Source organism: Clarias gariepinus, chromosome 8, assembly GCF_024256425.1.
Source record: "Clarias gariepinus isolate MV-2021 ecotype Netherlands chromosome 8, CGAR_prim_01v2, whole genome shotgun sequence".
NCBI lineage: Eukaryota > Metazoa > Chordata > Actinopteri > Siluriformes > Clariidae > Clarias > Clarias gariepinus.
In genome coordinates, this window is record NC_071107.1 from 8,533,444 (window position 1) to 8,559,530 (window position 26,087).

Here is a 26,087-nt window from a genome sequence, read left to right on the forward strand (position 1 = left end):
TCGCCTAGCCACTGGGTATCCCTTGTCTGTGTTTCTGTGACCCATTCCCTAGTGTGTGTTAAGCTATTAGGTAAGTGTAGCTTAGTGCATGTTGGGGCTAAAGACATGCTTAGCTAGGTGTATGTGTAGCTGACTGCCATGGTTAAGCCTAGCTTAACCATGTTTAGCTAAAAGCCATGCCTAGCTAATTGCCATGTCTTTAGCCCTCGTCCTGTCCCTCTCTTGGTCTCTCGTCTCTAGTGTCTCTAGTGTCTCCCGTGTCTCCCGTTCTCTCTAGTGTCTCCCGTTCTCTCTAGTGTCTCCCGTTCTCTCTAGTGTCTCCCGTTCTCTCTAGTGTCTCCCGTTCTCCCTAGTGTCTAGTTTCAGCTCCACGCCTCGTTTATGTCCTGTTATGTTTGTCCCCCTGCCTGTGTCTCGCCACAGGGCGTGTTACGTGTCTCCCTTTGCCTGTGTCTCGCCACAGGGCGTGTTACGTGTCTCCCTTTGCCTGTGTCTCGCCACAGGGCGTGTTACGTGTCTCCCTTTGCCTGTGTCTCGCCACAGGGCGTGTTACGTGTCTCCCTTTGTCTGTGTCTTGCCAGAGAGCCCCTGTTAGCCCAAAGTTAAGTATGGTTTGAGTTTGTTTGTTCCTTTGTTTGTCTCTTTATTTATACTTTGTTTAACCTTTATTAAAAGACTCTTTTTTTGGTTAACACCACCCCTCTGCCTCTATGCCTGCTCCTTCCGCCCACGGCGTACAACACCTGCCACAACACCCCGCTCATGACAGAATGCTCGACCCACCAAGGCATAGCAGAGGGGGCTGGGACTGTAAAGCGGCAGCCTCGCGGGGAGGCCACCGCTGCAGCACGCTTCGAGCCTCGCGGGGAGGCCACCGCTGCAGCACGCTTCGAGCCTCGCGGGGAGGCCACCGCTGCAGCACGCTTCGAGCCTCGCGGGGAGGCCACCGCTGCAGCACGCTTCGAGCCTCGCGGGGAGGCCACCGCTGCAGCACGCTTCGAGCCTCGCGGGGAGGCCACCGCTGCAGCACGCTTCGAGCCTCGCGGGGAGGCCACCGCTGCAGCACGCTTCGAGCCTCGCGGGGAGGCCACCGCTGCAGCACGCTTCGAGCCTCGCGGGGAGGCCACCGCTGCAGCACGCTTCGAGCCTCGCGGGGAGGCCACCGCTGCAGCACGCTTCGAGCCTCGCGGGGAGGCCCCAGCAGCAGCAGCAGCAGCACGCCGAGCGCCTCGCGGGGAGGCCCCAGCAGCAGCAGCACGCCGAGCGCCTCGCGGGGAGGCCCCAGCAGCAGCAGCACGCCGAGCGCCTCGCGGGGAGGCCCCAGCAGCAGCAGCACGCCGAGCGCCTCGCGGGGAGGCCCCAGCAGCAGCAGCAGCAGCACGCCGAGCGCCTCGCGGGGAGGCCCCAGCAGCAGCAGCAGCAGCACGCCGAGCGCCTCGCGGGGAGGCCCCAGCAGCAGCAGCAGCAGCACGCCGAGCGCCTCGCGGGGAGGCCCCAGCAGCAGCAGCAGCAGCACGCCGAGCGCCTCGCGGGGAGGCCCCAGCAGCAGCAGCAGCAGCCGCCGAGCGCCTCGCGGGGAGGCCCCAGCAGCAGCAGCAGCAGCCGCCGAGCGCCTCACGGGGAGGCCCCAGCAGCAGCAGCAGCAGCCGCCGAGCGCCTCACGGGGAGGCCCCAGCAGCAGCAGCAGCAGCCGCCGAGCGCCTCACGGGGAGGTCCCAGCAGCAGCAGCAGCCGCCGAGCGCCTCACGGGGAGGTCCCAGCAGCAGCAGCAGCCGCCGAGCGCCTCACGGGGAGGTCCCAGCAGCAGCAGCAGCCGCCGAGCGCCTCACGGGGAGGTCCCAGCAACACCAGCAGGCCTCATGTGGAGGCCCCCCACCTTCGTCCAGTAGCCCTTATTCAAGGCTCACCGCCTTCGGAGCGACACCCCAGCACAGCGTCCAGCACCCGGCTTCGATGTCGGGCACCCACCGCTGCACGGCGGAGGAAAAGCCAGTACTGCATCGGCCGCCCGGATTGGGGGACAACACAGCACTGTCTTCAAGGGCCCTACTTCTCAGAGCAATACAGTGCTGCCCCCTCCGCCCGGCCTACAACAGCGATCCGGTGCTGCCTCCGCCACACAGTTGACTACGGGAGCTAGCCCGTCGGGGTCGGGTGAAGGGACACCAGGGAAGTGCCTTGGGACCACCAATAGCGCTCCGGAGGAGCGGTTTAAGGGGGGGGGGTACTGTAAGGGTCCTCCACTAGAGGTCACTGTTTTTATTTTGTAGTTTTTGTTGGCCGACTCAGTTTCCCAGCAGGCACCTCGGTCAGGTGATGCAGTGCACACCTGAACCGAGGTAGCCATCAATAAATCTATAAATAGCTGTTTAGACTGGGAAACTGGGTCGAGCATTTTTGGTAAAACCACTGTCAGTTATGTGGGCATTTTGGTTTGTTTTGTTATCTGTTTAATTTGTACTTTGATTTTAGTTGTGTTGACTTGGGCTCTCTTATTGGCAATGTCTCTGTGGATGTTTTGTGTGTCTGTGTTTGTGGAGCTGATTCAGTCCTGTCCTCCTGTGTTCTTGTGGTTAGCTAGAGCAGGTAAGCAGTTAGGTGTGTGTGTGGCTAGGAGCATGATTAGCTAAATGCTATGTTGAGTTTATAGTACAGTTACAGTACTAGCATGCTTCTAGCCATAGCCCCTCTGTGTCTCTAGCTGTCCTGTGTTTCCTACCTCCCTAGTTGCCCAGTGAGCCTAGCCTTTGAGTGTCGCCTGGCCTAGCCACTGGGTGTCGCCTGGCCTAGCCACTGGGTGTCGCCTGGCCTAGCCACTGGGTGTCGCCTGGCCTAGCCACTGGGTGTCGCCTGGCCTAGCCACTGGGTGTCGCCTGGCCTAGCCACTGGGTGTCGCCTGGCCTAGCCACTGGGTGTCGCCTGGCCTAGCCACTGGGTGTCGCCTGGCCTAGCCACTGGGTGTCGCCTGGCCTAGCCACTGGGTGTCCCTTGTCCTGTGTTTCCTCTCCCCCTATTGTCCCAGTGCGCCTAGTTTTAGAGTGCTGTCCCTCCTGGCTGGGGAGTAACGACTAGCTTGTGAGTGCCGCCTCGCTTAGTCTTGGAGGGCTGCCTCGCCTAGCCACTGGGTATCCCTTGTCTGTGTTTCTGTGACCCATTCCCTAGTGTGTGTTAAGCTATTAGGTAAGTGTAGCTTAGTGCATGTTGGGGCTAAAGACATGCTTAGCTAGGTGTATGTGTAGCTGACTGCCATGGTTAAGCCTAGCTTAACCATGTTTAGCTAAAAGCCATGCCTAGCTGATTGCCATGTCTTTAGACCTCGTCCTGTCCCTCTCTTGGTCTCCCGTGTCTCCCGTTCTCTCTAGTGTCTCCCGTTCTCTCTAGTGTCTCCCGTTCTCTCTAGTGTCTCCCGTTCTCTCTAGTGTCTCCCGTTCTCTCTAGTGTCTAGTTTCAGCTCCACGCCTCGTTTATGTCCTGTTATGTTTGTCCCCCTGCCTGTGTCTCGTCACAGGACGTGTTTTGTCCCCTCCTGCCTGTGTCTCGTCACAGGACGTGTTTTGTGTCTCCTCCTGCCTGTGTCTCGTCACAGGACGTGTTTTGTGTCTCCTCCTGCCTGTGTCTCGCCCCTGTTAGCCCAAAGTTAAGTATGGTTTGAGTTTGTTTGTTCCTTTGTTTGTCTCTTTATTTATACTTTGTTTAACCTTTATTAAAAGACTCTTTTTTGGTTAACACCACCCCTCTGCCTCTATGCCTGCTCCTTCCGCCCATGGCGTTCAACACCTGCCACAACACCCCGCTCATGACACTGGTTACATTAATTTCATACAAAGTCTACTAACATTCAACCACTTGTTTGCTCTAACATACAGTAAATCTCAGCCAGATTTTTATATTGACAGGCCACCCTATAACAGATAGCCAGAAAAACATAAAAAAAAGAGCACTAGGAAACAAGTACTTTATATTTACATTGCAATCTATGATCTTGAAACATGAATCCACAATCAAGATTTGACAATCTGATCTTGTTATATATAAGGCAATGTGATACTAAATTAGACCCATATCAGATTAGACCTATCACATTCTTTAAGCACTCCATCTCCTGGAATCCTCAGCAGACTACCAGGCTGACCCCATTGCACCACATCAACTGCAACCCACCCAGCCCACCAGCTCAAGATCATGAACTTAATACACCCACTTACCTGCATCAATTTTTACTCCTCACCTCTTCAAGTTAAATACCTTTTTACTGCTAAGTCTTGTTTGCTCATTTCAACCTAACCTGGCTCCTATTGATTTAAAAGTCATACTGTGTATTACTTTTGATCTATTTGCTCCAATTTGTGCCCCTTGGATTTCCCTTGATAGTGACACCATTATACAGCTCTTTCAGTTTTTCAATGCTGCCTGGATATTTCACTTTTATTTTGAAGCTTAATGTTTTTGCCTTTTTTCCCCTTGCAGGTGGAAATGCCTTGTTAGTGAGAGAGTTTGAAAGAGAACGTTCATTTTGATTTGAGCTGACAGGAAGCTACAGTATGGTGAGAAGAATGCCATCTCCAAGCAAACATGTTCCAACTTAAAGCAACCCAAAAGATCATAACCAGGTCCTCTCTGATCAGCCGAAAATATTAATCCACTGTAATCAACCCATATGAATGCCCCAGGTTCAGATTAGAAAAACATTGCTGCTCTTTTTCCAACCTGCAACTGTCCTTGACCTTTATTTTATGCCTTAAGCATCTACAGTACCACGCAATTAGCTGATTGGGTAATTGCATGAATGGACAGTGAAATAGGTTCCCTATGTTCCTACAGTGGCTGGTGAACGTAGACGATGGCTTTGAGTGAGTGGTCTCTCCTTGTCTCTTCTTTTTGCATCACACTGAGCTCATGCTGGTTTCTCAGAAATGCTTCAAAGGATGACTGACTCCATCGTTACTCCCATGTGCACTTAAAAAGATATTTCACAGCCATAACTGCAGAATAGCAGTGCTATCTGCCCAGTTTACTTCTCGATGGAGGGAACACAGATGAGCCATGGCTTTGGAATCCACAGCAGGAACTCATCATGCCCCATACATCACAGCAGGGAGCAGACGCACACCCACTGCTAAGCGATGAGCTGTGGGTGATAGCCGAATGGTGGGGAGAGAAGAGAAGGGAAGAGCAGAGGGGTGGCATGCGAAAACATACCCCACATGCTGAGAGGAGCCTTTTTATCGCCACAGGCAGACATGGCAACCTGCACTGCTTTATATACGTGCACTCACACACACATACACACACACAAATATACAAGTCAAAATGCATTATTCAATAATAATATACTGTCATACTGTATGTTTGTTTTGTGAATGGGAAACCCTGAAGCACTTCATCTACTCTTTGCACAACAAGCTTTCCTCATCATGGACATTAGGAATTACCTAATGCTCTTCACACACTGACCATAAATATGAAAACACTAATGTCCTTATGTCCAATTAATTGAGCTATCACATACATTTTTCATGGTCACTGTCCTGAGTTTCCTCCACAAGCCCTGACTCCTTTCTTTACCTTTACAGTACAACTACTGTTTGAGTCACAGCACTATGGACCTCTTTACCAGACATATTGCATGCTGACTCACAACCAAGAATAGAGGATGTATGCGTCTCCTCTGGTTACCTCCCAATAACAAGTTGTCGATTCTCGGATTCAGACACATTTGTGTAATGGCATGGAAAAGCCCTTCACATGATGAAATATACATATTCTGTCAATAATTTCCCCGCTGTGTGTTCATGTACTGTCCCCTTAAAAGACCATGTGTAGTCACGACACATGGGACTGCCCCACAAAAAAAAAAAAAACCTTAATAGTATATAATGTATATACTACAAAACTTGTCACTATAATAATAATAATCATCATCATCATCATCATTTATTTATTCAATTTAATAAATCATGTCATGATTCATATCATCCAGCATCCATCATCCTATTGTCCATTATATAAAGTTTTATATAAATATATTTTATATCCAAAACTTTTTTTTTTTCTATTTTGTGTGCATCTCAAGTGCAAGCATTTTATAATCTGATTATTTCCAAGACTACATACATTTTTTTATTTATTACTATTATTTATTGATTTTAATTTTTAAATTGAACTAAAAATAATAAATATCACAATTGCCAATCTACAGGTGAGGCAAAGTTATTTAAACTATATACATTTAATGCTATTCCATATTTTGTTCAACGCGTCAATTACAGCATCTACTGTACACATCAAAGCCAAATGGATGCAGGCACATAAACAATCCCATACAGCTAAACTCTAAAATCTAATTAAAGCCTTCCCAGAAGACTAGTGGTTAATATAACAGTAAAGGAAAGACTAAGTAAAGGGAAGACTAAGACAAACCTGTGTGTGATGTTAAACTGTCCAAAACATTTAACCATTTAATGTATTTACAACCACTATTAAGGGTTTCCTATATCACCATGGGCTGAAAGGATGTCTTGCAATAAAGAAGCCCTTATTGCAAGACAAAAAAATGGTGACTGAAGTCATCATCATCATCATTATCATTAAAGATCTTGGAGCAGTGTTTTCAGGTAGGATCAACCAAAATTGTAACTGTTATAACATAATGATCAGCTGTATGAATGGAGGAAAAGGTGTAAGACTATTAATACAGGAAAACACTATCCCAAATGTGAAGCACGGGGGTGGAAGCGTCATCTTGTGTTAATGTACTAGTATGGCATTATGTGAAAGAATGATTGGTTAAATAGAAATACCTTAAGTGGCCATCCAACCTTCAACCTCCAAGTTTTCTCTTGACTATAAATGTGAAATCTTATAAAAAATAAAATAAAATAAAGTATATACCCCAATTGACCTACATAAGAAATGTAAAGCAACATGTATTGGAGCTGTGATAATGCAGTTAAAATATAATTAGCCTAAGTGTACAGTATGTGGTCTTTGTTTATCTATCTTTATACCTAGTTTCAAACATAACCAATACTGTCTATTTAATAGACTGTTTATTTAACCAGCTATTTCATGTTTAATTATAATTTCCATGAAGTAATATTTTTTAAATGGTGAATATGCTTTACAGATAATTAGAATTTACTATAAATAAGATCTGAAGCGAGATCAAGCAAACACCCATCTACGTGTATGGAAAAACAACATTAGTGACCCTTTATCAAAGACTATGAAAGCTTGATGGAAAACAAGCAATCGCATTGATAATCTGCATCATCTACACTTACTCTCTCTCATTTCCTGAGGTAAAAGTCAGTCACAGCAATTAACAAACATGAGCCTCATCATCATTCTTGCATTGACTGCTCACTCAGTGCATTAGTAATCACATACTCAGTGCTGAAATAATCACTGATTAATTCATCAATTCATGTTTGAATTCATTTTACAACTTTGTATGCTGCCATTTCTACAGTGTTAGTAATGGCCTGTGTGCATCTTTAATCATTTTACATCTAGTATTAAGACTATTAACAAACTAAACCTACTGGTATTAACAAACTAAAATTACATTCATGTTGCTATAGGTTGTAACCAACAAGTTGGTCAGAGCAAGACATTCAGATTGGTCAACAAGCACAATTAGCAAGCATGCTAGCAATAAAATTGTCTTTAAATAAATTTACAATTTAATAGATGTAGTTGTTGCGGGTTCATTATCCACTAAAGATGGTGGAAAACAAATTAATACATTTGTGAATCAGGTCTCATAAAATTAGGGAGAGAATCAGGGGGGAAAATTATTTTGGAGTCAGTGGGGTGATATGTGAATCATGTCGTAGGTAGGTCGCCGTTTCTACTATCTACACATGTGGTAGGAGTGAATTATGTGCAGGTTTGTTTAAACATTATAATTTTGGCAGAGGACAGAGGTAAGTGCTGCTCAGTTAAATGTTAAACTCTTGTATTTGAAGTTAGTTTGTATTTTTTAAATGCTGGGCTTGTTTTACAGGATTATATGGCATTTGCTACTTTTAATTAATCATGAAACATCTTGCAAAAAAAGAGTTTTTGTAAGATTAAAAGTTTTTGTATCAAAAACTAGATTTTTTTAAATATCGTTTTAGGATATTAATCAAATTGTAATACTTATGCAATCACAATTTTTAGCTAATTGGCTCCTAGGTATCGTGATAATATTGCATCAGTAGGTGACTGGTTTCAGGTTAGATGGTGAGATGATGATGATGTCATTCATAATAGTTTTTTATTTCAAAATACAGTGCAGAATTTCAAGTGTGCATTCACCTCCTCGACCTTTACTGTTAAAATACCCTAATGACCAGTGTTTAACAGTTACAGTGTGTGCACATTCAATTTACAAGTATCAATTTACAAAAACACAAATGTAAACACCTTCCTGCTGTTTTCTCATACATACACTGACTTCTCATTAGGTAGAAAATAGGTTTGGACATATTAAGAATCATACAAATGACCTCTGCGTTGCATCATTAACAGGGCCTGTTCCTGTTTTGAAGAAAAACATTTAAAATACTGTACAACCGCTTCAAGAAAAAAAAGAAAAAGGAAGTATAATCATCATATATTCAAATGGTAATGTTCTTCATCATGTATGCTGATGTGCTGTTCTAAACAGGCCACTTATTTCATAAACAATTTAGTTTGAAAGGATAAGGAAAAGTGAGAGCACCGACAGACTAGGGAAAGAAGAGTGAGATGACAGAAGGAGGAAGAAATTAAACATTATCTGTGTAACATGATGAATGAAATTACTACATTGCACATAATTTAAAATTCATCACCAGAATAGAAAAGTCATAACACCACTGTATGCTGTTCATTACCATAGTACATTGTATACTGTATATAATTATAGGCAGAAGCCTCCTGTTCACGTTCAAGTCAAACTGGGACCTTTTTTTTTTTTTGGTAAATGAAGGCATTATCATTAATTAACCTTTACCAACGACTTTAATAGAAACTCTCTTACTAAAAATTATTTGGTTTGACACCAAAGGCTCTGTTTTTTGTTTTTGTTTTTCAGCACAATGCACAACCTCACACTTCCAACAGCTTAGAGTTCTGACTTCGCTTAAAGCAATTCGTGCATGATTGGGCCATTAAAGAAGTTCCTGGAAGGCCAGCATTTCAGCTAAATAAATAGAAACACATTTGTCTGTATTTATTTTTATTTATATTCATATTTATCTGCCTTTTTAGGTAAAGTGCAGGTTAATTTGTTTTATTTTTACTTTATATTTTGTATTTTATTATTTGTATTTTTTTTAATTATTTTTATGTAATTATTTTTTGGGCTGTGGAACGAATAATTTAAGTTTCCATTATTTCTTATGGGAAAATTCTTTAATTTATGAGTGTTTTATCATAATCCAAGGTTCCACTGTATTGACAAGGAGTCAGAATGTAAAAAAAAAAAAAAAACATTAGAATGTAAAAATTACACAGCTAACGTTTGTTCCTAAATTGCAAAAGGAATTCAATGCTACCTGTGGCTGGTTTGGCATGTGCATTAGCATGTCTAGGTAACTAAAACTAGTGAGGTTGAAAGTTGTTGTTTTGTTTTTTATTTGTTTTTTGTTTTTATTTAAATCTTTTATGGTAAAAATCAGTCAGCTGGTTGAAGCAAACAGTGTGGATTGACATATTAAGTTACTTTTTACCTTTTCTGTTGTTTTTTTTTTTTAATAGTAAGTTAATGTTACTGCATGATCAGTTTTTGCAAACCTGTAGCTTTAACTTTAGGCAACATGCGTTAATTATATTCTATAAATAAAGACCAATATGTTTGTTTGTGGAATGGTTATCTTGGTAATTATATACACTTTACTTTAACTGGGCTCTTTTTAGAAACATGCCACCTCAGAAACCTTCGAGGAGAAGAAACTGCAAGAGAATGTTTCGGAGTCTCCATCAGCACCACATCATCAGTCAGGTAAGCAGCAGCTCACAAGCAAGCTCAAGCTCACCTTTTAACCTTCAGGCAGTTGGGAATAGAGTAGCTGAATGATGTTTAGGTAAATCTCAAATGTTTTAATAAAAAAAAATTTTCCATTAGGTACCAAGCAGCTTCAGGAGTTGCACATCCACCACAAGAGAAGACTGATGGTAAGATGGTAAGAGTTGAGCAGTGTGACAAATAATAGCATTTTTTAGGTTGTGTGACATTTTGTATCAGTATCATTTTGTGTCTTGATTTGACAGATTTTGCTAATGTCTGTTATATTATGTAAATTGTAAATTTATTACACAATAAAAACTGTGTACTGTATTTTGCAAATTTAAGTTTATTCCAGTTATTTATTTATTTTTACGCTTGGTCTCAATTTACAAATTAGGGGGAATAGTAAACTATAATATTTTTATATTGTTAACCTGCTGGTTTAATGTTGTGGTGGACAGAGGTCAGTATGGACACTGACTGGTCTCACGTGGTGTTTGTTGTGGATCATCACTGTATCCTGTTAATTAAGGGTTTTTGTTATATTAATAAAACTATAATATTTCTTATTTGTGTTTCATGCATCTCATTTACGTATATCTGACTTTAATCACATTATGGTCTCGTATATGGCCCATTTACATAAGTAAATGAGTCATAAGCATACTGCATAAGCATATTATAAAAATATAAAGAAATGGATATATTGAATTAAATTAATTATATTATGAAGTATATTGTTAAATATAAATTTACTTACATTAGGATATATATTAAAATATATTTTTCAATATATGAAAAGTGGCAATTCCTTATTTTTTAATATATTGTAATATATTAATACAATATACAATATTATTCAGTATATTGTAAATATATTTAGAGTAAAACACTAAATCATCCAATAGATTCACAGTAAATATACAGGAAAATATATTTTCTTTGCGTAAGGGTAGTGAAATACTATGATAAGTGCATAAGTTTAGCAGGGAATTATATAGAGAAATAAAAGTATTGTTTACTCTCATAACTTTGTTCTGTCATACCACATGATCAAAAGTCCCGGTATGACTTGAACACCCCATAACATATTAGAGACATAGATCTTAACGTGTCTGCTTATAAGTCAACGTTATTTATAGGAAAACTTTTTTTAAATTATAGAGGTTGGAATTAAATTCCATCAACATAAAAAAAAATATTATAGAGGATTGCGATATCCATCAATTTAACCAAAATTTTCACTTTTATAAATTTTTTTGAATTAATTTAAAATAATTTTTGTCTGTTTAGCTAAACATGAACAGGGTGAAGAAACTCAACTTCATCTTATCACTGCAAGAAACTTCCTAATGAAAACAGATTCTGTCACAAGTAAAAACAATAGAGAAAATGTGCATTTGCATCACAATAGCCAAAAGTGCTGTATCTAATTTACATATGATAAAGAACTGCACAGTGCACATCTCTACTGGGACACACTAACAATATATAACACGACAGTTCAATCCATTATTATTAAGGGTGGTATTTAGTATGCACCATAATTCTTACTCCCCCACTGAGACACAAGCACAAAAACACTTAGAACTAAGCAAAAATATAGAGGGTAAAAACAATCCAGTGAAATTAATTAACCATTATGGTTTAGATTAATCGAAAATCCTAATGTAATTACACAAGGCCTACTTAAGCAGGCCATCTCATTCAGATAACGAGTACACTGAAGTAATTAGACACTGAAACTCCCCGAGAGATGAGCCATAGTGACATTCTGCCAACAGCACAGATCTCAGTCTCTCTCTCTTTGTATGTGCAGCTGACATAAAGAGAACATTGAGTCATACTGGGTCTGTCCCAAATCCCCTGCCAATCTTTTCCAACTCATCCTTCTCGAAGTGACAACATTGAGGAATATAGTGAACTCTGGATCCCACCATGCTGTACTTTCACAATTAATCAGTATTAATCGACATACATTTATAGCAAGTATATAGCTGTAACACTTGACATATAAGTTTTACTCTAAAACCATTGGTTGTCAACAGGCGGACCACGTTCCAGATGGGGACTAAGCAACAGGTTTTAGCAGGCTGAAGTGAGCACTTGAAAAAACACTGCAGCAGAACCAATGAATGTACAAAGAAAACCTGTCATCCAGCAACACAAATTTTTTTTAAATGTGAGCCTAATATGAACCAATGCAGCTTCTGCAGCAGGTCCTTTTCAGCAGCTTATCCTTTCACATACATTTATTATTGCATTATAAATTATTTAGTTGAAGTGAGCTCATGAGACATTGGGTCAGAAAGAAGGAGTACTTGAAGTCTTTTACAGATTAATTATTTAATTTAACCTCTCTGGCCTGATTAAATCCCTAAAACTCCAGTGGCACAGATCTGTGCCAGCAATACAGCATTGGTCAATGACCATTAAAAAAAAAAAACAGCTGGTTATACATATGTAAATGGGGGAGGCTTCAGACATCACATTTGGGTGCATTCAGGGTTTTGGGTGCATTAAGGGTAACTAAAGTTATCCTTAAAATTATTTTTAAAACACTTAAATTTGACCGGCACATGAATATGGAATGGTTTTAGAAAACAACCACAAAAACGTGTGATTATGTGTATCTGTGCATATGTGACATATTGTATTTATTTGCAGATGTGACACATTTTTCATCATTTTCTCAATAATGCTTGTACAGTGGGTTGAAATGAAATAAAATTCTATTTATTATATTGCCTAGGTTGTGCTAAAAAATAGATATGTCACTCTTTATGCACAATCCTAACCCATAGATATATTTATTAAAACTAAAAATGGCTAAAAATGCTGTGATTTGTTTATAATCACAGACTGTGGTGTATGAATGTATCCATCCCACAGTATGTTACAATATACACAGACGTGTCTTATCTATTCACATTATATGGTACTCCAGTCCAAAATGGCCATGTGAAATTCTAATAAATGTAAAACTTAATCACTTCAAATCTTCCAAATCAGTTTATCTTATCTATAAACATTACGCAAACATAAACAGATAAGCATTAAAAGCAAACTGTTGTCATGATTCAGTCATGTTAGTTCCTCATCCAAAATACATATAAAAAATATATTTTTCTTTGTCTTTCGAATGCTCCCTTTCAGGGGTCGCCACAGCGAATCATTTGCCTCCATCTAACCCCATCCTCTGCATCCTCTTCTCTCAGCCCAACTAACTTCATGTCCTCTCTCACTGCATCCATAAATCTCATATAAAAAATGTTTGTTTAGTTTTTTTTGCACATTTAAAAGTAAAAAAAAAAACTGCCTTTAAAATGTTCAGTCTTTTTTTAAAACTATTTATATATACAGTAAGTCTCCTACATATGAACAAGTTCAGACCAAGGAGCTCGTTTGTAAGTCCATTTTGTTTATATATTGTAAGTCCAACAAACATCGTGTAGATACTAGGATACCAACACAATTGGGTATATACAGCATAAAGCTACCATGTCACATGATCTTGTCCTTGTTCTTTAGATTAGTGCCAATGGTTAAACAATTCATGTTAAAAGAACAAGCAATGTCTGCCATCTTTTTCAGCTCACTCACACATTCCCTCAATTATTTTCACTTTTGTCTCCCTCATTGATTGACAATGTATGGCGGACATGTGATCTAACTTCTGTGATGATCTACCTAAGCGCGAACGCATGTTCTTATCCTTGAAAGTTTGTAACTTGAATGTTCGTATGAAGGGGACTTACAGTATAAACTTTAAAAAAAAAAATATTACCCTAAATAGGCAAGGAAAAATTCACTGTCTTCAATTTGCAACTTTAAAATTACAACAATAAAAAAAAGCCTTAACAGTTTTTAAATTTCCAAGCATTATAATGAGTCCTTTACAAAGGATTAAGCATGGAATTTGATGTAGCTGTCACCTACAGTAAACAAGATACATGATTATACTGATAAGTATTATTTTTATCCCTCTTACAGTGATTGTATAGGGATGGAGGTTAACAATACACACTCGTTTGCTTTTGCTTTTGACAAGCTGTAAGGTTCTATTGCTTCCTAATTGTATACTATTACCGAATGGTCATTATTCTAGTGTCTGTAGCCTACCACTTTCAAAAAATTCAAAAATTGCTTGGGATAACCATAGATGGTGTACTATAGCCCATAACAATCACTATTGTTCACAACTTCCATTATTTCCAAAAGAAAATCATAGGGGAAGCAACGTGGGTGGATATTAAGTATGTAAATTAACTGGATATAGAAGTGGCATGCTTACCTTCCCAAAGCTGCCCTTTCCAATAGCTCGGAGAATCTGGAAGTGATCGAAATTCACTGTAAGAAAAGCAGAGGAAAAAATATATAATATATATAGGGTATAATGTAATGTGAGAATAATTTATTACTAAGACAGCAGTATACATATGATTTATTCCAGTTTACCCTTCCCCCCTTTTTCACTGGCCTATGCAACCTTTTTTGTAAATAGCTATGCAATTTTTATGAAATGTACAATCTATCTTAATTTCATCTCAAATAATTAATTAGCAATATAAACAACCTGAATATACAATCATCTTGGTCACATGCTTGAGGATCTCAAGGCGTATAAAACTAAAAGTGATAAGAACTTAAATAGTTTTTTTACTTCATTTTTGGTGAGTTAAGCATAAAAATTTCGTAAAAGTCAATTTTAGTATTGTGAATTTTTAGTAAAATAAAAAAGGACATGGAATGTTTGGAATGTATCAGATTTTGTAGTAGCTCATTATTTTACACCTAAGTAAATACTGTGCATATAAAATACATCCATGTGGTACTTAAAAGTACTTGCTATGCATATTGCATTTTGAAGTACATACGTAATAACATGAGAAAAATAACAGGTTTTGATGTAGTTGTTCATGCCACAGTGCAATAATTTCTCATAAGTTAATTTAAGACAAAGTAGACACATTTTCTAAGTTAAAGTACATAGTATTTGATATGAAAAATACCAGGTAGTAGTCGAATCAAACAGCTTAATAGCACATGTCTGACTAAAGTCCAGGTTTATATTGTGTAATAGTGACTGTAACATTATATAACAGACATTCAAACATTCGACTCCTGCTGTGCACCTGCTATTTGTGTATTTTGAAGTGAAAATGTTGTCACAATGGCACCTGGACGCAAGTGGGATATATAAAGCTGCAAGTGGACATTTTGTCCTTGAAGATGATGTGTTGAAAGCAGAAAAAAGCATTTGACAAGAGTCAAATTGTGATGGCTAGATGACTGGGTCAAAGCAAAACCAGAACTTCAGCTCTTGTGGGTTGTTCCTGGTCTGCAGTGGTCAGGACCTACCAGAAGTGGACCAAGGAAGGAAAACCAGTAAACCGGCAACAGGGTCATGTGTGGCCAAGGTTCATTGATACATAAGGCTGGTCCATGTAGACTGATCCAATAGAAGAGCTGCTACAGCTCAAACTGAAAAAAATAATGTTGTGGAGGATCCCACATTGCATCTTAAAGGACTTAAAGGTTCTCTTCTGACAGCTTGGTACCACATACCACAGCATACTGTACAGTAGCTTTACCTTCCACTAAGGCAGCAAAAGGGGAACCTGCTCAATTTTAGACGCATGGTGTTATGACTGACTGGTGTTCAGTATATCTCCATCCAGATACCCCAAGCATGCAAAGTATTCACCAAGTACCAAGAAGAATTATGTACAATAATTACCCATTAAAAATCTATGCAAAAATATCATGCAAGAAATATACCCAGATATTATTTGTACAATGTATTTTCCTTTTGAACACTTAATAGATGCCTGTGTTTTTGTGTTAAATTCTCACCAGTACCAGTGTGTGGTTTAGATCATTAGCTAAATATACAATGTGCTGACTCAGACATGTTATTAAAAAAATTCTGTGACCTTCAGAAACTTCAGCAATCAGAAGGAGGATCAGTGGAAGAGGACCTCTGGGTTCACACTCCATTTCCTGTGAAGCCATGCACCATCCTGCCACTTCTCTTTTACAGTGAATCCTAATCGCCATTGTTTTAAATGCACGTTTTCCTTATGATCTTCTCCCGCCTTGCTTTTTACAAACACCTAAAATGATCTTTTTATCAATATAATATAATAGGATGTTTGTCTGGCTCCACTGGTGTGTCAGCCCTGCGGGGACAGGATTTCACCAGAAGCAAGCATTAAAAATGAGAAGGCTGACTACAAAGAGGATGTATTATGATTCCGCTTGCCTCTGTGCATTCTCTTTTATCTCAGAGGTCACTGCTTTAAGGCATCATATAAAAAAAAAAACTTATTAATCTAATCTTTTTACTCTGGAGGAAGCACTGAGTCTTTCTTCTGCTGGGGAAGAAATATTGGCTGTTTTATTAAAAAAATATATATTTCAAAAGACTTAACTTCCTAATGGCTGACTGAACGACTATATTGTCATATCTAATGTGGCAAAACACTACATCTGAAAACAACATCCCATGCATATGTTCATCTAATTTTAAATTGCCAATGCATTTGCTGGAGGAAAATAGCATGCTGAATAACAGGTAATTTAGTCTTGAGTGTAAAATGCCCAAATGATCCATGCAACTTAATGAAGCAGCATGTACTTTTTTATTGCACGATAATTCCTGCTGAACATACTTACGCAGTCTACACTATGTGTCATAAATCTTCTATTATTTTCTATTAAGTTATACTCATTGATGCAATTATTTAATCAGCCCAACACCTTTGGGTAACGTACATATTATCTATCAGAATGTCGAAAACGAATTTGATCTCAGTGATTTTAACAATAGCCTGATTGTTCCTGAGACCCAGACTGGTTTTTGGAGTATTCCAATAACTGCTGATCTCCTGGGATTCTCCCACACAACCTTCTCTAGGATTTGAACAGAATGGTGCAATAAAGAAAAAAATCCAATATGTGGCAGTTCTGTCGATGGAAACTCCTTGTTGAGGAGAGAGGTCAACAGAGAATGGCCAGACTGGTTCAAGCTGACAGAAAGCCTACAATAACTCGGAATGCACAACACTGAGGAAGACGGCTAGAAGATGCTAGATCTGAATCTAATAGAACACCTGTGGGATGTGATAGAATGGGAGATTCGACAGCATGAAAGCGCATCTGAAAATTCTGCAGGAATCACATGATGCAATCATGTCAACATGGACCCGAATCTCAAAGTAGTGTTTCCAACACCTTATGTAATCAATGCCATGAAGAATTAAGGCGGTTTTAAAGGGCAAAGATAGGCCATACCAGGTATTATTATAGTGTTAAATAAAGTGATCGGTGAGTGGTCTGTATGTGTCATTGACTTTTCTTTTGTCTGACTGTACAGTATGTGTGTGTACCTTTTCATTTTGATGCCTTTCATTCTGTAATAAAAACAATGTCTCAGGACAGAGGTGTTGATTTGTTATCTGATAAAACGGCTAAAAAACCTGCAATTGCTTTGCTCATAAACAAAAACAGGTTGAGATTTGCTCAGATTCAGACATTAAACAGCTCAGGCATGTATTCTAAATACGATACACTGTTCTTTGACAGGACAAAAAAGTGTCAATAATCAAATACATTCCTGACCTTAAATTTTAACCTAAATTTGGCCTTTATTAGATTAATTCATCCTGCTTACTAATGAGTTATCCTACACAATTTGCCCAAATCTGCCGTTAGTCTAATGTAGTATGTGGTATAAGTTACAGTACCGACTGTAACTAAAACAAAGTTAGATTATATTTAAATTTGATTTACATCTGCATTATTCACCAAACTTTAACTGCATTTAAAAAGTTCTTTTTTATTCTACTGACAATTATTAGTAGTAAATGTAGCCTCAAAGGAAATATAAGCTTCAATAATAATGCCAAATCTGCATGCACAACATCTGGGTTTTAAACTGTGTTTGTATTTTTGTGAAACACTTGGGGATCTGTAGCTGAAATACACAATCTATATTCTAAAGCAATATTCATAACTGAACACAATTTGTGACATTTGTAGTCTCAAGGAAAGAAGTATTGATGTTACTAGTATTTGGAGACCTGTTAGGTTAAGGGCTTTGCTCAACAGCTCAGCAGCAGATCTCTAGCAGTCTTTAAATTTGAAATCCAGTTCCCAGAATCTCTTAAGCACAGAAATATCACTGCCCATAAGAGAAATATAAGATAATACCATACAGTGAGTTGGAAAAGAATTCAGACTCCTTGATTTTGATGTATACTGTTTTAGATTTATTTTAAATAGATTTATTTGCCCATTAATTTACACATATACAGTACACACATACACTACCCTTCAAAAGTTTGGGGTCACTTTCTAACTTCATGATCGTTCCTGATTTTTATTTCTTTCTACATTGTAAAGGAATGCTGAAGGCGTCCAAAAATACATTAATCTCCTTTGAACAGTTGATATTGAGATGTTTCTGCTACTTCTGCTCTGTAAAGACTTCATAACGCCTCTAATCTGAGGTGCTGTTAATTGGTCATTTTTCAGGCTGATAACTCTAAATGAAGTTCTCGTCTGTGGCAGAGGTAGGTTTTGGTCTCGTCCTCCTGGGACGGCCTTCATGAGAGCCAGTTTCATTATGGTGCTTAAAGGATTTTACAAATGCACTTGACAATACTGTTCTTGCAAGAACTATTACAGAAAGGCTGACCTCTGTGTCTTAAAATAACAACTAACTGTTGTTTTTGTTGTTGTTACGTAATTACCTAATTCCATATGTGTTATTTTATAGTTTGGAAATCTTCAGTATTGTTGTAGAATGTAGAAAATAAATCACTAAACAAAAACTAAGAAATTTGCAAGTGACACCAAACTTTTGAACGGTAGTGTACAATAATACACACACTACTAGTCAAAAGTTTAAACACATCTTTTTTTCAGTGTTTCCTTACGTCCATTAATACTGAAGATTTCTAAACTATTAAAGAACATATATGTTCTTTTCATATTTGTAGTAAATTATGTAGTAAACAAATATGTTTTATATTTTAAGATTGTCCAAAGTAGCTACATTTAGCTCTGATAACAGCTTTGATAACAAAGATTTTTGGTTCTAACTGCCATGTCTTCGTAGGCGTAGGGAGGGTAACCATACGGTTCCTAAATGTGTGGTTCCCACTGTGAAACATGGAGGAGGTGGAGGTGTGATGGTGCTGGGTTGCTTTGCTGGTGACACTTGATGACTTGAGGGCACATTTAACCAGCATGGCTACTGCAGCATTTTGCAGCGATATGACACCCCATTTGCACTTATTGGGACCATCATTTGATTTCCAACTGCACAATGACCACGAACAAATGAAGAGAGTAATGGGACGGAGTGCTTCATCAGATGACCTGGACAATCATCTGATCTAAATCTAATTGAGATAGTTTAAGATGAGTTGGACCAGAGAGTAAAGGACAAGCAGCGAACAAGTACTCAACAGTTCTGACGATTTGGGCTTGTTTTGTAGCCACAGGACCTGGAGACCATGCAGTCAATAAGTTAACCATGAACTCATCTGTACACCAATGACATAAAGCACATCAGTAAATCTGCATCAGAATGGCTTTTTGGAATAGCCTAGCCAAAGTCCAGACTTGACCCCAATTGAAATGTTGTGCCGGGACCTTAACAGAGGTGTGCATAAGCAAAATCACCAGACTCTTTAATGAACTAAAGTAATGTTATAAAGAGGAATAGACCAAAAGTTCTCTACAGTGATATAAACGATTACTTCAAGTTATTGCTGCTAAGGGTGCATCAACATGCGTGTAATACTAATACCAACAGAATTAAAAGAGGGGGTACTACATTTTAATATAACTGTACATATTTAATAAACATAAAAAAACTAAATATCTCATTAGGATAAGAATTTATAAATAAAGGGCATTTTAGATGACACTTAGTGACTGGTCTGATAGGACAAAACTAAATAAACCTTCAGAAAAACAAGCACTATATCTGGCATGAACAGGTACTGCTCATTAACTGGTAACACCATTCCTATGGTGAAGCATGGTGGGGGCAGCATCACACTATAGGGTGCTTCACAGTAGCACAGCAAGACAACTGGACAGGACTGAGCAAAGAATGAATGCAGCCGAGTACAGACAGGTGCTTGAAGAATGATTCATTTTGTGGAGAAGTTTTATATATAAGCACAGTGTCATCAAGATTGGAGCCAGGATAACACTGGAATGGCTTTTGGGACAAGTATTGAGTAGCTCAGTCAAAGTCCAGACATCAGAATGGATGGCACTTAAGAGCATCTGCCAAGAGGAACGGCAGAAACCACTCAATCCTGGAGTCCAATTCTGGTAGAGACATACCGGAGAAGATTTAAAGTGCTGTTAAAGGTGCTTCTTTAAAGCACAGCCTAACATAAGCGACAGACCCATTCGTTTTCATATTCAACGTTTAAAAATCGATCCAAGGTATGGATGAGACATGAGCATACTTCAAAGAAATCACAATTTAACTCGGATAATAACCGTATAGAACATCAGATACAGCTGAGCCTGCACGCCATGATAGTGCTGAGAAGAGGGGAAAAAAAGAAATAGAGAGAGTGAGAAAGTGAAAAAAAGAAGGAGAGTAGAAAGGCTGAGACTGCAGCAGTTATTGGCATGGCTCCTACTGGGTTAAAGCCAAAGTGTGTAAGAATGCAAGCATCAATTTCAACGGGCTGCTAATGGGGGTCATCATAAAGTGCTTACTAATATAAGCTGCTGGGAAAGTTCTCACCATGAAACAAATACAGAGATGTCATTTGTCCAGAGAATCTCATTTATCACAAAGAACATGGGAACGAATCTGCATGAAGGGGATGCAATGGTAACGTCTTGCGTCATCTTACACAATTATTTATGAACATGTCATAGAATGTTATCGTTGGCACTGAAGTATTTAAGATGTATACAAATTATCACCAAAATACTCTTTCAAAGAATTTTTAAAAATGTTTCACATCTAATGGTTATATCAAATTAAATGAGGTTTCTCGATTATTTATTTTGGTTCAACGTCTTGAGATTAACAGAGAAACATTAAAGCGCTAAACAATATAACAATATTTATAATAGAAAATATTAATAAAACAATCTGCATGTATTCAATATATATGATGATATTTATGAACAAAAATAGATGGATGGATGGATGGATGGATGGATGGATGGATGGATGGATAGATAGATAGATAGATAGATAGATAGATAGATAGATAGATAGATAGATAGATATGTGTATGTATATGTGTTTGCACTGCGATGCATTGGCACCCTGTCCAGGGTGTACCACGTCTCATGCCCTAAGTCTCCTGGGATAGGCCTCCGCGACCCTGTATATAGGATAAGAGGTATAGACGTTAAGTCAGTGAGTGATTGAGTTATGTTCCTGATTTTCTCTAAAACGCTACTCCAGAGTTTAGAGGTGATGCAAGAAAAATGTCTTCCAGACTCTTATGTGAGCATGTGATCCTCTAGATTAACAGAAGGCTTGCCCCATTTAAAGCCTTGAGATGTGCTAGATAAGCCAAAGTTAAACTTTCAGAGCATTAAATGTCATAAGCAAGACAAGTGTGTCTTAAACAAGAGTGGGTGAATATGCCTCAGCGTTCTTTTTCCTGGTAAGGATGTGAGCTGCTGCTGTATATTCTTATTTATATGTAAAGTGATAGCTTCAAGAAACACATCTATACTGTATACCAAGATGGAGAAAATTTGCATTTAATTGGATGAAGAAGGCAGATGAGGATGCATCAGGCTCATACTATACAAATATCTAAGGCAGTTACAGTATGACAGAGTGCACCTTGAGGTTTCCTCAAGGCTTAATGGCGTCTGCCTATTCCCAAAGGCATGCCGGTAGGCATAGTGCCTACTTCTTGTTGCCCCTAGGTAAGAATGGGTGTATGCATGGCCCAGTAGGACAGACTGGTGTTCTATCCAGTTTGTGCCTCGAAAACCACTTCAATCCTGATCAAGAATAAATTCAATGAATCGCTGAGTGAATCAGGTGGGCCAGCTTTTGACCATGTATAGGCAATTCTGAGACAAAATCTATAGCAATCATTTTCATAACATATCTCCAGTACATTAATAAGTCAAATTTGCATTATATGGGATTTCATGTAAAATGATCATTCTATTTCTAGTGATTTTTATTTCCTACAGTCACTGTTCTTGTCTCTGATTTAGAGTTTAGCAATATGGGTCAGGACAAAGCCTAACTTATAAGTTCATTCTTGTTACTTTAGGCACGAAGCTTTCTTTTGCACAGGTTCACGGAAAACTAGAGCTGAGCATACAGTCAATCCCCTTTCATTATTTCAAAGAGATGTAGCTCCTTTTCTGACACTTCTGTATGTTACTTTTGGATTGTTTGTGGCCTGACATTTTTTTTTTACATCATTATATCAAATTTGGTTATTCGTACGTGAGACACATCTCAAGTATGAAGCTAAAGTAAAATGAGACATCTGTGAATGTCACCTCTTCATTCCCATGGCTCCTCATCAGAATCTGACCCTGTATTCTGAGCAGATTCATAAAATGTGAATATTTTAATAAACTGTTTTTTTAGCCACTATGTTACTGTGCTTTCATGGGACAACCTCACCAGGGTGAGTTCATTGCCATTTAATGGATGCCTTCTATTAATTATTTCACATGTACAGCTTGTTTACTGCAAAAAACCCATTGTGTTTACTCGAGGGCTGTCATGCATTGTGACTTACAATACGTGAAATATCACAGCCTTTGCATTTCATAAGTCTGTGCATGCGAAATGTTTACGCTTAGACGTGCAAAATTTATTCCAATATCTTGCAAAATGTGGAACATATCCACCGGTCACTGGTAGCTTTTTAGTATTTGTGTTATCGATTTCTGCAAACTTATCTAAGCAATAAATTACGGTGATGTATAATTTTCCTAAGATGAGAAAAACAGGGAAACATGAAACTATGAAAAAGGCTTAGAAATTCATAATAATATTTAAATGACACTCAACAAATAGAAAAATAAAAAAACAAACACACTGGGTATAAAGGGACTAATTATTGAATGACCAAACCAAAGCTAAACAGGTGAACATGTCATGACTGGAGATTCAACTATACAGTGAAACCTTGGATTACGAGCATAATTCATTCCGGAAGCAGGCTCATATTCCAAAACACTCGTAAACCAAATAGAACTTTCCCATAAGAAATAATGGAAACTTAAATTATTCATTCCACAGCCCCCCCAAAATAAATACATTAAAATAATATGAAATAAACACAAAATATTAAGTTAAAATAAAACAAATTAACCTGCACTTTACCTTTAAAAAAGTAAAAATAAATCCAGACAAATAGGGGTTTCCGTTTATGCGCGCAGGGGCTATGTGTGTGTGTGTGTGTGTGTGTGTGTGAAACTAAAGTAAGGGGAGAGGAGGAATCAGCACCCCCCCCCCTTCTCATCTTACACAGTAAACCTTCCTCCTCTCTTATTTGAGTTTTCACACACACACACACACACACACACATACACAAACACACACACAAACATACACATTAATGAAAAGACTTGTAATTTGTAATTGCAAGGAACATCGCTAATAAGTCTCGCGTGAGCGCACGCTTATAGAATCACTGCTTTAAAGTAAAAATTAAAAATAAATTAACCTGCATTTTACCTTTAAAAAGAATCGCGACAGAGCAGTGTTTCTGTGTCGAGCAGTGTGTGTGTGTATATGAAGGCAAAAGGAGGGGTGTGTGTGAAGGGCTTGGTGTCCAATGACGTGCACAAACTGAAGCCTGATACAGAGTGTGAGAGAGAAAATGGATCTTTAACCTCTCTAATGACACTTCTGCTTTACACGCACACACACACACGTGTTATAATAAACAGTACATGCGCGCTTCTACTGTACCTAAAAATGAAGGACAAAATATGAATAATACACATCATGAACGCAGCATTCATTACAATGGGAAAGAAGCTGAAACGTGTATCACTTAAATATATATATAGGCCTACTGTATATATACTGTATACTGTATATATTAACTTTAAAACCGCACATCTCCAAGAAAAGAAAGCATGTTGCGATGGTGCTGGAACATTCTGATTTATTCTGTAACACTGTTTAATCAGAGTCTAAAATGTGTTATGCAACATTAATGGGAACTGCCTGTTTGTAAATCAAACAGCTCCCTTGGTACCAGAAGAGCTGTCTGTGAATACAGTTGTTTTCAGTTACACTAGAATCAAATGGGTTTTTGGATGCGCTCATAGCCTGAGATAAATCTATTAGTAAAATAAATATGTGTTAAATAAAAATTTTAATGTCTACATTGCACTGTATTGCATTAAAACATGCGTCCATTTTACACATTAACTTACAATTATGGTAACTTAAAATAAAGTGCATATCAGTACATTACAATAGGTCTTTTTTTTAATATCTCAAAATTAACATTTAACAAATGTTAAATTACAATTTCTTGAATGAGACCATTCTTGCACGTAGTGACTGGGTAGTATGGGGTGTGGCAATTCAACCACCGTGGAGCTTGAACCCAGATCCTTAGATCAACAACCTAGAGCCTTAGCCACCTGAGCCACCACTCTCACATTTTACAGCTGATGTATTTTTTGGAAAAATAGAAAATAGTTTCCCTTTAAGGTAGCTTGAGCACACAACTTTGGTTTTATTTAAACTTTCATTTATAATCTTTTTACTGTATAATGAAACTTAATGTTCAGCACACCTGGTGATGTCTCTGCAGTCATCTTATTATCCACGTTAAATGTCACTATCACACACTGCTGGGTAACTCACTGCGATTATGGGAAGCCATAAGGGTCAAACTTGGCCAAATTATTAATTAGTTTAAAAAAAAAAAATAATGTGTTTAAATTTCTATATATTAAACATGTGCATTAATGCATTAATAGTACAAATGTAACTTTTTTTCTTTTCCTGGAAATAATTGTATGGCTAAATAGAATTAGTCTTATGGCTAGTTCCAGGGTACGATAACCATTTAACATGAATCGAAAGTTGTGTAATTTGGCTCTAAATGCTTACAGTACATTGTACTCCCAAACTTGGTTTTGGTCGATGTGCAGAGCAGGAAAATATATAACAACCAAGACCTATTGTAATGTACTTATATGCACCTCGATTTTGATTTTAAACCGACTTGAAAAAGTAAACTATCGCTATGACTGCGCAAAAATAGGCACCGTTAGTAATTGTGAAAAAAAGTTTTGGCCAGACAAGAAAAACATTTGTTTTAATGAGCCTCGGCTTCCAACCGCTTGACTCATGAAACTATTTGCAGCCCAAATATGAGCGATCTTTGAGGGGAAGAGCCCACAGCTTGAGAGCCCACATAGGAAGTCATTAGGAACTATCCAGGGATGGAGATGTCGGGCTCTGTTCTTCCCTGAAGCTTACTCTGACTAATGATAATGGCTACATCAGGTCATTCTCCCTCCTCCCTGTACAAACACACAGACACACACCATCAAGCAGAAAACAGCTCTGGGGGCTGCACTAAGCTGCCAATTTCTCCCGTCCCCAGTTCATCATTCATATTGGTCATGCACTAAGAGATGAGAAATTCAATGCAGCATTTTTGCTTTACAGTAATTAAAACAATGATCTGGCATAACTTAAAAAGGAGAAGTATATATATTTTAAAAGAACAGAAAGAGTAATCAGTAAATACTGTGTAATTTATAATACTTGCAGATCATCAGCAGTTAGATGACACCGAAGATGTATCTAGTTCAGCGAGGAAGAGCATGGCTCCTACGGTGAGAATCTTTTAATGAGTGCAATATATGCTGCTTATGTATCTCTGGCAGGTGCTTTAAACATAAGACATTTAAAAGTATGAGAACCGTGGAGGAGGAAAAACAAAGCAGAGGACTTTCTAATGTCCTCCTGACAGCATTAATAAATGTTCTATTGCAGAAAGCACATCCCCTTAAAACAAGCAAGGTTCTATGAAACTAGGCTCAAATCCATCAATGTGCACCTGTAGAAAAAATGTCAGCCTAGGCAGTCTAG

The 26,087-nt window shown here is 38.7% G+C and overlaps 1 protein-coding gene across 1 annotated transcript in view; it reads right to left on the reverse strand.

Moving 5' to 3' along the window:
• LOC128529396 (serine/threonine-protein kinase 32C-like) overlaps positions 1–26,087 on the reverse strand; it is a 118,639-nt gene that overhangs the window by 73,330 nt on the left and 19,222 nt on the right. Inside the window, exon 2 of the mRNA XM_053502879.1 lies at positions 14,274–14,329. Within this exon, the coding sequence (XP_053358854.1) occupies positions 14,274–14,329 (56 nt within the window). The remainder of the gene's footprint in view (positions 1–14,273; positions 14,330–26,087) is intronic.